Source organism: Nicotiana tomentosiformis, chromosome 12, assembly GCF_000390325.3.
Source record: "Nicotiana tomentosiformis chromosome 12, ASM39032v3, whole genome shotgun sequence".
NCBI lineage: Eukaryota > Viridiplantae > Streptophyta > Magnoliopsida > Solanales > Solanaceae > Nicotiana > Nicotiana tomentosiformis.
Genome location: NC_090823.1, coordinates 112,126,524 through 112,142,903, shown reverse-complemented (window position 1 = coordinate 112,142,903; position 16,380 = coordinate 112,126,524). Strand labels below are relative to the sequence as shown.

The window sequence follows — 16,380 nt, the reverse complement described above, 5'->3', positions numbered from 1 at the left end:
TAATCCATAAAATTCCGAAATTTAGCTCAAAAATCGCCTGTGGGGCCCACATCTTGGAACCCTAACAAAAGTTACAAAATCCGAAAGCCCATTCAACCACGAGTCTACCCATACCAATTTTACCAAAATCTGACCTCAACTCAACCCTCAAATCTACAAATCTTATTTCCAAATTTCTAAGTTCCAATCTCCGACTTACACCTCAAAATCACGTAATCTAGTCGGATTATTCAATAATAATTTAATATTATGGAGTAGAAATGATCACAAGGGACTTACCTCAAGTTTTTCCTTGAAAATCTACCAAATATCGCCTCTCCTCAAGCTCCAATTTGTCAAAAATGGCGAATGGGACGAAGTCTCTGTTTTTATAATTCTGCCCTGATAGCCTCGCTTCTGCCTCAATCTTGGCCTTCGATCGAGGTCCTCGATCGTGGGACTCGATCGTGGCTTCTATCCTGGTCCTCGATCATGGCCCTCGACCCTTATCACGACCCAATTTTCCCTCCGTCTGGGTATCGTGATGGCACCTAGTCTTAGGGACTAGGTAAGCCTAACAATAATTAAAACAATATTATTTAAATAGAATCTCTTAAAACTCCCAAAATTGGTAGTACAAGTCATAAACTCTACAGAGTGTTTGCTAGAAAACTTCTAAATACAACTGTCTAAAAATAAGAATAAACAGTGCAAAACGAAAAGTTGAAGGTGACTCCGAAGCCTACGAACGCAGCAGCAGGTTTACCTTGAGTCTCTACAGCAACAGTCCACACAGATAGCTAACGAACAAGTACCTGGATCTACACAAAACAAATGTGCAGAAAAGTAGCATGAGCACACCACAGCGGTGCCCAGTAAGTTTCAAGACTAACCTCGGTGAAGTAGTGACGAGAACTAGTCAAGACACCCACTGGTCTAATAAACTGAACAAGTATAGGGATGACATAACATGACATCTATCTAAGGACCTCCCGCGATATGGCTAACGACATAGCAACTGCAATAAGGAAGGAAAAATAGCAAGTAACAGCGGAATACCAGAATAAGACATAGAAGAATGAACGAAAACACAACCCAAATCCAGAAATCACAATACAGTAAAGGCAAGCAGTAACTCAGCAGCTGCAATAGTTTTCACATCAGGTCTCAGCCAACAACCGCAATAAATTAGTCAAATCCTTCAAGTGTAAACTTTCACCCGTAAGTTTTAAATTGAGGTCTTTAGAATATAATCCTTTCCAATAAGAAATTATTTTTTGAAATATACTTCCTTCAAACATAGTTCTTTCAAGATAAATACTTTTCAAGTATAACCCTTTCAAATAAATATCTTCAAATATAGTTCCTTCGAGATAAATATTTTTCAAGTATAACCCTTTCAAATAAATATCTTCAAATATAGTTCCTTCGAGATAAATACTTTTCAAATATAAACTTTTCAAATAATTAGCCTTCAAACATAGTTCTTTCAAGATAAATACTTTCCAAGTATAACCCTTTCAAATAAATATCTTCAAATATAGTTCCTTCGAGATAAATACTTTTCAAATATAAACTTTTCAAATAATATCCTTCGAGTATAAGTCACCCCGTGACACCTAAGCATGGAAGATTTGCAGCTCCGCACACAGATATAACCACAGGGGAAATCTACCGAAATACCATCCCGAAATCCCAAAATTAATATGCAGTGCTGGGGGATCTCCCGAAATACGTCTGTAGTCCCAAAGTAAATATGCAAGACAAGGGGATCTTCCGAAATATGTCCGTAGTCCCAATTTAAATATGCAGTGCTGGGAGATCTCCCGGAATACGTCTGTAGTCCCAAAGTAAATATGCAAGACAGGGGGATCTCCCGGAATACGTCTGTAGTCCCAATTTAAATATGCAGTGCTGTGGGATTTCCCGGAATACGTCCGTAGTCTCAATTTAAATATGCAGTGCAAACAACAGAGATAACAACTATAACATGACAGAAACCTCGTAAATCACCACAACGAGTACAAAAGCAACAATGACATAAATGCAAAGTACGGCAAGCAAATTAAATCAAGAATTTAAATTACAAGAACGGTATAACTCATTCACAAGGAATAACCACAGTAAAGAATATTAGACCCAAGGAGAGCAGCTTAACAAGGGAAAACAAAACAAAAATATAGCAACAATTCCACAATATTCAAGTCAACAATAAGAAGCCAACACGAGTCAACTAGTTCCAAATAATGGCAAGTCAACTAAGATATAGGTTATCTAAACTCCTTTTGAGGTTGAGCAATTACGAGAAAAATTCAACAATTCAAGTAAGGATAAGCAGCGGAAGATAATCATAACTCCAATTAAGACTAAACAATTATAGGGTGAGAAAATAATGATTTTAATTAAAGATAAGCAGTTATAAAAAATATAGCACGACGATAGAAGAGGTAAAATCTTTAGTTAAGTCGAATAAGGGTCAAATAGACAGTAAGAGTGAATCCTAAAGCAATTATCTCTAATCAAAGCATGTAGAGGTGAAACTAGCAAATAGGAATTCAAACGTATCAAAACCAACATCATACACAGTGAATATAAGGACATAAGAACCCTAAAATACCAACTTTTCACAAATAAGTCCGAGTACGTTCTCGTCACCTCGCGTACACAGACTACAATCAACATAGATGGCTCAAATCCTAAGGGGTAGTTCCCCTACACAAGGTTAGGCAAGATACTTACCTCGAGTCAAGCTCAATCAATCTGTAAGAATGCCCTTTCCACGAATATCCGGCTCTGGATGGCCCAAATCTAGCCAAAAGCAATTACATATCATAATTACAACAATAATAGACTCATCTAATTAACGAAATCAACATTTTAACAAAAATTCCGAAATTAACTCAACATCGCCCGTGGGACCCACTTCTCGAAATCAGATAAAAATCACAAAATTTGAACACCCATTCACTCACGAGTCCAACCATATAAGAATTACTCAAATCCGACCACAAATGCCTTTTCAAAACTCAAAATCTTTATTGAAGAAGTTCTTCCAATTTTTCCCAATTTCAACCCCAAAAATCCGAAACTAAATGGAGAAAACAACTATAGATTAATGGAATACAACCAAAAACGAGTTAGGAATCATTACCCTAAAGTTTTCTCTGAAAATCCCTAGAAAACTCGCCAAATCCCGAGCTCTCAAGTCCAAAAACGAAGAATGAAATCAAACCCTCGGATTTCTCTTTTCTGCCCAGGCGTGACCGCACATGCGAATAATTAGCCGCATCTGCGCGACCGCAGGTGCGCACGTCCAAACCACACTTGCGCTTCCTCTTGCTTCTGCGGGCCAAAATTCGCTTCTGCGGAGCCGGTGATGCGCACAATTTCTCCGCACCTGTGGAGACTGTCAAGTCCAGCTTTTCTCGCACCTGCGCCTCAACCTTCGCATCTGCGGGCATCGCAGGTGCGGAATTTTTCTTCGCACCTGCGACCCCTGGCACTCCTCCACTTTTTCGCTTCTACGCTTACCTCTCCACATGTGCGATCACGCACCTGCGACCTCCCCACCGCAGGTGCGAAAATGACAGATGCCTAAAGACTTCAGCAGCAACACAAATCCAACTTTTGATCCGTTAAGCACTCGAAACTCACCCGAGCCCCCCAGGACCTCAACCAAACATACCAACCAATCCTAAAATACCATACGAACTTAGTCGAGCCTCAAATCACATCAACTAATGCTAAAATCACGAATCACCTTCCAATTCAAACTTAAAGAACTTGAAACTTCAAATTCCTACAACCGATGCCGAAACCTATCAAATCATGTATGAATGACCTCAAATTTTGCACACAGGTCATAAATGACACTATGAACCTACAGCCACTTTCAGAAATCCATTCCGAGCTCGATATCAAAATTTTCACTATCGGCCGAAATCGCCGAAAATTTAACTTTCGCCAATTCAAGCCTAAATCTACTATAGATCTCCAAAACACATTCTGGATGTGCTCCTAAGCTCAAAATCACTCAACGGAGCTAACGGAGTCGACAAAATTCCATTCCGGATCCGTCTTCACACAGTTACGACTACGGTCTAAATTCTAAGACTTAAGCTCTTATTTAGGGATCAAGTGTCCCAAATCACTTCGAATCACCCGATAATTGAATTCAACCATGCACGCAAGTCAAGACACATAATACGAAGCTGCTCAGGTCCTTATGCCGCCGGACGGGACTTAAATTCTCAAAATAACCGGCCGGATCGTTACAACCTTGGCCTTCGATCATGTCTTCGACCCTGCTTTCAATCGTGGCCCTCGATCATGGCTTCGATCGTGGCCCTCGACTATGGGCTCGATCATGGCTTCGATCGTGGCCCTCGACCCTAGGCTCGATCTGGGCTCAATTTCTGGCAGATTCTGGGCTCGATTTCTGGGCTCGATTAAGGGAGACGAAAATTGCAGCAGAAGGAAATTGCAGCAGCTATTTTTGTCCACTTTTTGATCCGTTAACCATCCGAAACTCACCCGAGACCCTCGGGACCTCAACCAAATATACCAACAAGTCCTAAAATATCATACGAACTTAGTCAAGTCTTCAAATCACATCCAACAACACTAAAAACACGAATCAAACATAGATTCAAGCCTAATGAACTTTGAAACTTTTCATTTCTACAAATAACGCCGAAACCTATCAAATCACGTCCGATTGACCTCAATATTTGCACACAAGTCATAAATGACATAACAGAGGTACTCAAATTTTCAGAATCAGATTTCAACCTCGATATCAAAAAGTCAACCCCCCCGGTCAAACTTCCCAAAGATTTAACTTTTGACATTTCAAGGCTAATTTCACTACGGACCTGCAAATAATATTCTGGACACGCTCCTAAGCCCAAAATCACCATACATAGCTATTGAAATCATAAAAATTCAAATCCGATGTCGTTTACACATAGGTCCATATCTGGTCATTTTTCTAACTTAAATTTTTAATTATGAGATTAAGTGTCTCATTTCATTTCGAATTCCTTCCAGACCCGAACCAACTAACCCGGTAAGTCATAAAATAACTATATATCATAAATTGAGCAGTAAATGGGGTAACGGGGTTATACACTCAAAACGACTGGTCAGGTCGTTACAGATATATTCGAGAAAATAAAAAATACCGACAAAAGTTGGTCGGTAAATGCTTAACTTTGGTCGGTAAATGCTTCCCCTGCATTAACCGACCAACTTTGGTCGGTAATTTAAAATATAAATTCTTTAAATTTTATAATATATTTTAAATAATAATATAACTATTAAAATTTAAAAAATTAGGCCCACATTGCCGACAAAAGTTGTCCGGTAATCAAAACGTTTCTTTGACTAAGCAAGTCTAACCAGCTCGGTCAACTTGTTGACCAATTTTACCGACCAACTTTGGTCGGTATGTAATTCAAAAAAAAATGTAAAATATTTTTTTTTTGTTTCCGTCCATGTTGGACGGCTTTTTGGTCGCTTTTTCTGACCGACCAATGTTGGTCGGTACCGCTTGGTCGGTTTTTAGCGAATTTCTAGTGGTTTTATATATTCATCTATCAAATACTTCAAACCAATTTCGATATTAAAAAAAAAGTAATTCAAAGGAACCAATAAATTATGACTTAATAAAGAGCGAAAAGATTTGTTTCTAAAAGTAATAAATATTGGGAAAAAATAATCATCTAAATCTCATGGAAAAAGAGGAGCTGGAAAAATTACATGTATGTTTACCGGCTTCTAGTGAATGAAACTTAGTGTCCATCAGAGGGCTTTATAATTTGTTCGGAAATAAAGAATTGGAATCAAAACTTAAAGACGTTGATATTTAAGATTATTAACTAAATTAATTGGCATTTGATTAATATTTAGATTTAAAACGAAAAACTGATGTCATTGCACGTTGCATTGACATTGACATTTATACACGAAACATAAATGCATTTATAATTTGAATGTTCTTGGCTAACATGACATTATGTAGGAAAATTAGAAAATGCAAACAATTTGTTAAGCAGAGGAATAGGATTGAAGGATCTATATGCGAAGCCTATCTTGCAAAGGAAACTACACATTTTTGTTCTTATTATTTTGAGAGTAATGTGCCATGTGCTAGGAATAGGCCCAATAGGCATACTGTCGAATGTGTGAATGATCCATTATATCCACCAATGTCCATATTCAATCAACCAAGCCGATGTTCTAAGGATGTTAGAAAGAGAAGTTTTGAGTGATATGGAGTACAAGCCAGCTACACTTCATGTGTTGCTAAATTTTTCTGAAGTTGTACCATTTCTCAAGTAAGTATTGATTTATTAGTTATCAAAATATAAAATTTACTATGATTACATAGTGATGCAACTACTAAAAATATTTGATGTGTCACAGTCACTTCATGGGTCAGTTTGGCCATGATGCTGTATATACGAGATTTGATACGTGGTTCAAACAGTTTGTAAGTTTATCCAGATAATGTTCTTATGATGTTCCCGCTATATATATATATATATATATATAAATTATTCATAAGTTGTGCTAATTTATGAATATTTTAACACTATGTAAGTAAATAATCCAAATAATGGTGTAAATCAATTTTTGAAAGATATATCTTGGGGACCTGGGCTTCAAGTCACAACAATGTCTAAGTACGTAGTGAATGGTTATAAGTTTCATACAGAGGATTGCTTTAAAAATAAAAATAGTAACAACAACGGGGTGTGGGTTCAAGGTGGTAATGGAAACCAAGTTGGAGATATTGATTATTATGGTGTGATCAAAGAAATATTACAACTAGAATATATAGGTTGGCCATATAAGAAATTTATACTCTTTAGATGCAAGTGATTTGACCCAAATCCAACAAGATGTACAAGAGTACACCACTAATACAACATAATTGATCTGGTGAATCGGGCGAGCCAAGACAACCTTCGGACGAAGATGCTGAAAGAATATGGTTGGAATCTGTTGGCGGTCCAAAATGGGGGAAGGTAACGGGCTTCCTACTAAAAACTTCCATCACTATAGGTGTGGAATGCTAGGAATAGAGACTTCCTCGCAGGGTGAGCAACTGAATAGGGAGAGCCTCTCGGCTATGCGGGAGACAGTGACAAAGCTCACATCCGAGCTAGAAGCGGCCAAGGAAAGAGAAAGTCTTAGAGATGCTCAATTCCTTGGCATGCAAGTTCAGATTAGAACTCTCCTATCTACTGGAGCTTTTCCGTTGCCCCGATCTCGTGAGTCATCGCCAGAGGGTCGACCTCCACGTGATTCGTTCCTCCCATCCTGCTCGTGATCGTTCCTCCCGTCCTCCCCGTGATCGTTCTTTCCGTCCTCCACAAGACCGTTCTCTATACCGTCTTGTAGATGAAAGTTCATCAGACAGTGATGATGATGTTGTAGAAAATACCCATTGACCAATACTTTTATATACTTTGAACTAGATAAATAGAATCAGTTTTGAATTAGATTGAACAATTTTGAACTTGTTGTAATTAGTTTTAACTTGATTTTGGATTGTTACGTTCAATTGAACTTTAATTTGTTAGTTTTAAAGTATTTATTGGATGTTTGGTTGTTGTTGTTGGATATTTAGTTGTTGTTGTTGTGTTATTGTTGTGTTGTTGGATATGTGGATAGAATTAGGGGTTTTATGAGGTGAATTGGGTGTATTGGTATGCTGGCAAATTGTGTAGCTACCAAAACAGGCATTTTAAGCCAAAATTAAACTTAGAAAACCGACCAATATAAAAAAAAAATTAATTGTAAATTACCGACCAAAGTTGGTCGGTTAATGAACAATGAATTCCCAGAATTCAACATTACCGACCAACTTTGGTCCGTAATTTGTAATTATGTTGAGCTTACCGGCCAAAGTTGTTTGGTAATTTTTAATTTTAATTATTTAAAAATATATATATATTTCCAATAACGACCAAAGTTGGTCGTTTTTTTAATTTTAATAATTTATAAAAAAAAATATATTTTCATTTACCGACCAAAGTTGGTCGGTAATAAAAATTAATAAATTTAATACACCGACCAACTTTGGTCGGTAAAATTAAATTAATAAAATAACATGCATACCCGTTGCAATTTTAAGAATTTTGTAAAAGCAACTCAACGTATGTCTTGGCGATTTCACAGTATTCTTTATCTAATTTATGTATTATAGCACCTAATTAATATCATTAACATTGTTTTCTTATCTTTTTGAAACATTTGCAGTGAAAATATGATTTAAAGATTAATTATGGTTGTTGCTCTGGTGGGTGCTCTTGTATGTGGAATCAATGGCGAAGGGACTCATAATAGGGAACTGTACGGAGGTGGTGATAGCATAACTATCTCAAATGAAACTGAAATTCCTACATTAAGTGGGTGCATTGAAAATTTCCCGAAAATAAATTCTATTCAAATTCCTCCGCCTTCACATGACCAAGATTTCACTCAACTAATGAAGCTAGTAAACTTCCATTCTCATGAATAGATTATCCATTTGGCTGTGTAATTTGTCTCTGACTAAACAACCCGAGGGTGGTGTGGTTTGCTGACAAAATCATGCAAGGCTTTATAATACGGGCATTGTAATATAGTTAGTAAGTATCATAGAATGGCATACTTCCTTGTTTGCCTTCTTAGAAGTTTGAAACAAAAATACAATGAAACTCTCACGTGCAACATTAAATTTGTCCTAATTTTATTTTAATTAACTTTGTACTCCGGTTTTACTACTAAAACTAACGAACTCTTACGCTAAAAATTTTCTTCTTTCTCTTTCCTTTTTCTTTTCCTTCCATATGTCGAACTTTCAATTTCTATTCTGCTATCGTCCAGATTTACTAAGAGCACTTATATTTTTTATTTCCTACAATTTGGTAACAAACAGACATACCTTAACTTTTTGCAAAATTCTCCTTTTATGACATTTATTATTTTCTTTTATACTTTAATCTGAAAATAAAATGATCGAATTCATTATAAGTTTATAACTACCGTTGCGACCTGCCAGGTCCAGATTATATTAAACCTTACGTGCCGTGTCTAAATTTGTTTCAAGACATAATTTTCTTTTGTTTATTTGCACATGCCATTTTTTTTATTTCTCGCACGTTTTTTTTGATTATTTGCACTCATCTTTGTTATACAGGGTTGAATTATGTGCAAGGAGTACTCACAATGGATAATTTGAAATCCCAAGGGTGACAGTCCCCTTAACTATTTAAATCCTTAAGTTGAAGAGTGTGGATCACCTATGTGTGACCACTTTCATAAACGGTCGAACCTAGACCTTTCAGCTTTAATGTTATGTGTGTGTGATTGACTATATTAGTATGTGTTTACGTTGGATTCCTTCTTATACTTTGGATCAAGTCTTTATGGAGTTGTATGTGTTATCTAGTCTACCTTTTATCTGAAAGTATAGGGATGCAATTTTACTGCATTTTACATGGAATTTTGGTTTTTAAAAGATGTTTAAAAAAAAAAAAAACAACATCTACTGTACCTGAAAAGAGACTACAATTACAATGAGAGGGATATAGTACCAACCTCTGCAGTGCATGCGGGATAATTCTATTCCTAGGTGGTAATGTGATAAATACTAAAATGTGTGCTATAGGCTTAACAAAAATTGTCTTAGCTATTGGTTAGCCACTACTCCCTAGTATCTTCTAGTTTTAGAAAAGTAAATAACAAACAAACTTTATTAGTTAAATAACTTTGGCTGTCATCTAGTATATTAAAGTTTTAAGGAGTATTAAGTAACTATTATCGAAACTTAAAGCTTATCTAATATACTTAGCTCGTTGATCCTACGAATTTTTTCTTCAATGTAATTCATATGCATATTCCTTTTGAAAGTAGTCTTACAGTCATACTTTGTTTTGCTTAAATGTAATTTTAATATTCATATTCTTGTTTCCTAAAACTCTTCAACTAATTAACTCAGTAATTCCTCTGTTTGAAGTATTTTACAACCACTGTCTGTTAATTTGCTTAGATTTTCTTTTTGCTTTTATGGTAGAATATAACGCTACAATATGAATAGATACAGTCGATTCCGATTAACTTATTAAGATAGGAAATAAAACATAAAAAGGAAAAAGATATGATTAATTTCACGCATGCATACTAAAACAGTATCGATTTCTATATTATTAATATTTGTTTTGGTATGAATAATAAAAAGACCAATTCATTATATCAGTGGGATCTCTCTACATCCATATACATATTGTAATTAAAAGATTTTACATCTAACAAAGTATATATGGCAGCAACTTTCCACGCTTCAGATTCTATTAAATGCATTACGTTTCATGTATGAATGTCAATGTTAATGCAACTTGCATTGACATCCGTTTTTCGTTTTAAATCTAACCATTAATTACATGCTAATTAATTTAGTTAATAATCTTAAATGGCAATGTCATTAAGTTTTGATTCCAATTCTTTATTTCCGAACAAATTATAAAGCTCTCTGATGGACACTAAGTTTTATTCACTGCTCGAAGGTGGTAAACATACATGTAAGTTTTTCAGCTCCTCTTTTTCTATGAGATTTCGATGGTTATTTTTTTCCAATATTTATTATTTTTAGAAACAAATCTTTTCGCTCTTTATTAAGCCATAATTTATTGGTTCCTTTGAATTGCCTTTTTTTTTTAAAATAACGAAATTGGTTTGAAGTATTTGATAGATGAATATATAACATGCGTGCGTGTTGCAATTTTAAGAATTTGTAAGTGCAACTCTCAACGTATGTTTTGGCGTTTTCACTGCATTCTTTATCTAATTTTTGTATTATAGCACCTAATACCATTAATATTTTTTTGAAACATTTGCAGTGGAAATATGATTTCAAGATTAATTATGGTTGTTGCTCTTGTGGGTTCTCTTGTTTGTGGAATTAGTGGCGAAGGGACTTATAGTAGGAAACTGTTCGGAGGTGGAATTGATCCTGTATTAAGTGGAGGTATTGATAGTTTCCCTTAAATAAATTCCATTGCAAACTGATCATATAAAATGTAATCAACATCCATTTGGTTTTGGTTTTGGTACTGCAGCAGATCCACTTCCATTTGGCATGAATGATTTTCCCGTTGGTCAATCAAATAGTCCATTCGATTATGGTCCTGTATTTGGTAGAGATAATGTACTTCCATCTGGCGAGAATTATCATCCTGAATGGCTGGAACTAGGCAACCAAGTGATCCATTTGGCGGCATGAATGATCTTCCTGATCAATCAAATAGTCCATTTGATTATCTTCCGAGATCTAGGCAACCAAGTGGTCCATTTTAATTTTCCTTCTGATCCAGCTAATAAAATTCTATTTAGTGATCTTCCATTATCATACCAGATATGATATATGGTTATTAGTATGATAGAATGGTAATTCAGTCTTGTAATAATAGAACCTCCTGAACAATCATTTTACCTTGTTTGCCTTCTTAAAAGTTTGAAAAGAAATTAAATACAATGAAACTCTCACGTTCCAATTACTTTGAATTTGTCCTAATTTTATTAAGGGTTAATTAACTTTGTTTACTACAAAACATTAAACTAACAGTAACTCTTACAATAAAAAAAATTCTTCTTTTTCTTTTCCTTCCATATGTCAATAATTGGATCATGCTATTTTGACATACAGTAAATGCACTGTTTGGAAAATGTAATACTCGGTTCAAACTTAGTGTGACATTGTTATTAGTCTTCCTGCAAGAGAAAGTCAAATAAGACTAGACTTGTGTCACTAACAAGTTGTCAACGGTTGTAGATTTCAAACCACATTACCCCTTTAAAATTATAGAATATAATATTGTAACAGAATTAATGGTGTCACTGTGAAATTTGGTAAGTTATTTACAGTGATAGGAAACAAGGTTAGTTTAATTGAGACTAAAAATCTGTGCAAGGAACCTCAAACTATTTTTTAGTTGTTGAAAGATTTGAAGTTGAGTTTCAAGCAGAAGGAACTTCAAACATCTTTAATTTGACTGTGAAGTTATAAGGTAATATTAAGTTAAAAAAATATGGTAGTACTATTGTCTTGTATTCACTGAAGTTAAGAAATAATCTTAAGAGAATATGGTAGTACTATTTTCTTCCACTAAATGCAAATTTCTGACAAGACATAGAGCTAACCTGAATCATCCCATGTGCCCCAAAGAGAAAGAAAACAAGACCAGCCATACATCAGTCTCTCAGCAGCATGAGAAACTTAGAACACCTCCGAATATCAAAGCAACCATTAATCCCCTGTTGCATGACCCTTACTCTTTTGTCCAGAAATTTGAAATTAAACGTCCCTTAGATTTATCAATCCGTTGTATATATGATTAACTTGCATGCATGCACATCGTAACAAAGTAGATCATAAACATTAAAAATGCAATGAACAAAAACAATCAAACTAAAGAGAACATAAAAGAGTAAATAACTACTTTGTTCCATTAGATAGATAAGAAGTTGACATTATCACAAAGTAGTTTATTGTACTCCGTCAAAATACGGACACAAGTCTCAGGCCATGTTGGTGCAGTCAGTGGCCTTGAACGAGACACTCATATTTTCTAAATCATAGGCGACTAAGAAGTTGGTTTGGGTCACACTGCCGAAGAAAGCCTCGTTTTCAGTTGGACGAAATGCTAGGCACTGATATCCTTGAGGATCTGGATGCATTATGTTCTCGACGGATAAAGGTAGATCAGCACCCAGAAGATGCATTGTGATTGGAGGAACGTCAGTGGAATTCAAAGCTCTGTAACAGAGTACAGTTGAGCTGCTGCCCCCGTCCACCACTGGTTCTACATGGATAGCTTGTCTCACCACTAAAATAAGCTGGTTGTATAACCACGTAGGAAGGAAAGTGAAGGTGGTTCCTGAATCTATGATTATGTTCCCTACTTGAAATGTGGTAGAGGAATTGTTAAGAAGCTCCAATCTAATATTCCCAATACTAAGGCCTATGAGGGTCAAGTAATAAGATGGTCGGGAGGGTTTAACAAGAAGCGGAGTGACATGCGTCCCAGGTCCCGAAACGTCAACCTTGTCACCAAAGCTAAGCTTGCTTGGGACATCTAACTTTGCCAAAGGCACAAAGCAGAAGGAGAACCTTTGGTCAAAAGTCGACGCAATTTGGGAAACTAAAGAGAAGGAAGAAAAACCGAGCCCCACAATGCCGGATAACCCTGGGTCCCTTGAAGTTGATCTTGAGTTACGTCCACATCCGAAAAGGATATTGGGAAAGGAGATTTTTTCACCAGACGATGAGTAGAGAGAGAGAGTTTCTGTAGCCACTTCACCGGACGAAGAACTCTTATCAACGTAATCGACATAGTAGGTGCAGATACCTCCCTCGCAATGTGCAAACTCAGAGCATTTTGGCGAGTGGCAAGGTTGTTCCTCATAAGTAGAAGAATTTGTGGGTGCATAGATGGGAAATTTCTGGTTGTAGCACTGACATGGCTGGCATTGTATCCATATGAAGCCACTACCAGTATCAGCAACTGCAAGCTGAAATTGCGGAGGTGTTCCCACTGAAAAATTCAGAAGGTAACTACCACCAAAAGCATCAGGGATCAAGTCTGCTGAGGCTACGTGGTTGACTAGTGGTGACAACTTTGACGAAGGGTGGATTAAGTCGATGCTAAATCCACGGCCAATCGTACAAGTTTTGGCCCCATCTACACGTAGTGAAGAGTAGATGAGATTAGTGATAAGTGAGATTAAAAAGGAAAAAGTAATAATCAGAAGGGTGGAAGAAAAGAGATTGGAAGTAATTTTTAGTGCCATAGTGATTCAGTACTGGAATGCTGGAGTTTAGTTGTGTTTTGAAAGAAAGAATGTGGCCTATATTTATAGGCAAATTGTTCCCCACAACCGAGATCATAGTATAAACTTCGACAATTACTATGAGAGGGATATAGTACCAACCTCTGCAGTGCATGGGGAAGGTAAATAACAAACAACTCTATTAGTTAAACTTCAAAGGCAACCTAGCTAACTTTGGCTGCCATCTAGTATATTAAAGTTTTAGCAGTATTATAATTGTTATTGAAACTTACAGCTTATCTAATATACTCAGCTCGTTGACCCTATGAATTTTTTCTTCAATGTAATTCCAATGCATATTCCTTTTGAAAGTAGTTTTACAGCCATACTTTGGTTTGCTTAAATGTAATATTCATATTCTTGTATCCTAAAACTCTTCAACTAATTAATTAACTCTATAGTTCCTCCGTTTGGAGTATTTTACAACCACATTCAGTTTGCTTAGATTTTTCTTTTGCTTTTATGGTAAATCATAACGCTGCAATATGAATGGATACAGTCGATTCCGATTAACTTAAGATAGGAAATAAAACATAAAAAGGAAAAAGATATGATTAATTTCAAGCATGCATAAGAAACTAGTATCGATTTCTATATTATTGATATTTTTTTGGTATGAATAATAAATTGAGACGAATCCATAAATATTGTAATTTAAAGATTTTAAATCTAACAAAGTATATATAGCTGCAACTTGCCGGGGTCCAGATTTTATAAATGCATTTACGTTTCGTGTATAAATGTCAATGTCAATGCAACGTGCAATGACATCAGTTTTTCGTTTTAAATCTAACCATTTATCAAATGCCAATTAATTTAGTTAATAATCTTAAATATCAATGCCTTTAAGTTTTGATTCCAATTCTTTATTTCCGAACAAATTATAAAGCCCTCTGATGGATACTAAGTTTCATTCACTAGAAGCCGGTAAACTTACATGTAATTTTTCCAGCTCCTCCTTTTCTATGAGATTTCGATGGTCTCTGACTAAACAACCCGAGGGTGGTGTGGTTTGCTGACAAAATCATGCAAGGCTTTATAATACGGGCATTGTAATATAGTTAGTAAGTATCATAGAATGGCATACTTCCTTGTTTGCCTTCTTAGAAGTTTGAAACAAAAATACAATGAAACTCTCACGTGCAACATTAAATTTGTCCTAATTTTATTTTAATTAACTTTGTACTCCGGTTTTACTACTAAAACTAACGAACTCTTACGCTAAAAATTTTCTTCTTTCTCTTTCCTTTTTCTTTTCCTTCCATTTGTCGAACTTTCAATTTCTATTCAGCTATCGTCCAGATTTACTAAGAGCACTTATATTTTTTATTTCCTAGTTTCAATTTGGTAACAAGCAGACATACCTTATCTTTTTGCAAAATTCTCCTTTTACGACATTTATTATTTTCTTTTATACTTTAATCTGAAAATAAAATGATCGAATCCATTATAAGTTTATAACTACCGTTGTGACCTGCCAGGTCCAGATTTTATTAAACCTTATGTGCCGTGTCTAAATTTGTTTCAAGACATAATTTTCTTTTGTTTATTTGCACATGCCATTTTTTTTTATTTCTCGCACGTTTTTTTTTATTATTTGCGCTCGTCTTTGTTATACAGGGTTGAATTATGTGCAAGGAGTACTCACAATGGATAATTTGAAATCCCAAGGGTGACAGTCCCCTTAACTATTTAAATCCTTAAGTTGCATATTTGCAAAGGGAAGAGTGTGGATCACCTATGTGTGACTACTTTCATAAACGGTCAAACCTAGACCTTTCAGCTTTAATGTTATGTGTGTGTGATTGACTATATTAGTATATGTTTACGTTGGATTCCTTCTTATACTTTGGATCAAGTCTTTATGGAGTTGTATGTGTTATCTAGTCTACCTTTTATCTGAAAGTATAGGGATGCAATTTTACTGCATTTTACATGGAATTTTGGTTTTTAAAAGATGTTTAAAAAGAGAGGAAAAGCAACCTCTACTGTACCTGAAAAGAGACTACAATTACAATGAGAGGGATATAGTACCAACCTCTGCAGTGCATGCGGGATAATTCTATTCCTAGGTGGTAATGTGATAAATACTAAAATGTGTGCTATAGGCTTAACAAAAATTGTCTTAGCTATTGGTTAGCCCCTACTCCCTAGTATCTTCTAGTTTTAGGAAAGTAAATAACAAACAAACTCTGTTAGTTAAACTTCAGAGGAAACCTAGCTAACTTTGGCTGCCATCTAGTATATTAAAGTTTTAGGAGAATTAAGTAATTATTATTGAAACTTATAGCTTATCTAATATACTCAGCTCGTTGATCCTATGATTTTTTTCTTCAATGTAATTCATTTGCATATTCCTTTTGAAAGTAGTTTTACAGCCATACTTTGGTTTGCTTAAATGTAATTTTAATATTCATATATATTCCTGTTTCCTAAAACTCCTCAACTAATTAATTCTGTAATTTCGCTGTTTGAATTATTTTACAACCACAGTTTGTTTGCTTAGATTTTTCTTTTGCTTTT

The 16,380-nt window shown here is 35.4% G+C and overlaps 1 protein-coding gene and 1 long non-coding RNA gene across 2 annotated transcripts; one reads left to right on the top strand and one right to left on the bottom strand.

Moving 5' to 3' along the window:
* Nucleotides 1-10,511: 10,511 nt before the first annotated feature.
* On the top strand, nt 10,512-11,525 carry LOC117275952 (uncharacterized). The gene is made up of 3 exons (XR_004506174.2): nt 10,512-10,550; nt 10,869-10,996; nt 11,088-11,525. It is a non-coding gene; the product is annotated as an uncharacterized lncRNA (long non-coding RNA).
* An 862-nt stretch (nt 11,526-12,387) lies between these two features.
* Nucleotides 12,388-13,861, bottom strand: LOC104092930 (aspartic proteinase CDR1-like). The gene has a single exon (XM_009598629.4). It carries the CDS (start codon nt 13,816-13,818, stop codon nt 12,547-12,549), a length of 1,272 nt encoding a protein of 423 aa, XP_009596924.1. The 5' UTR covers nt 13,819-13,861; the 3' UTR covers nt 12,388-12,546.
* Between the last annotated feature and the right edge of the window lie 2,519 nt (nt 13,862-16,380).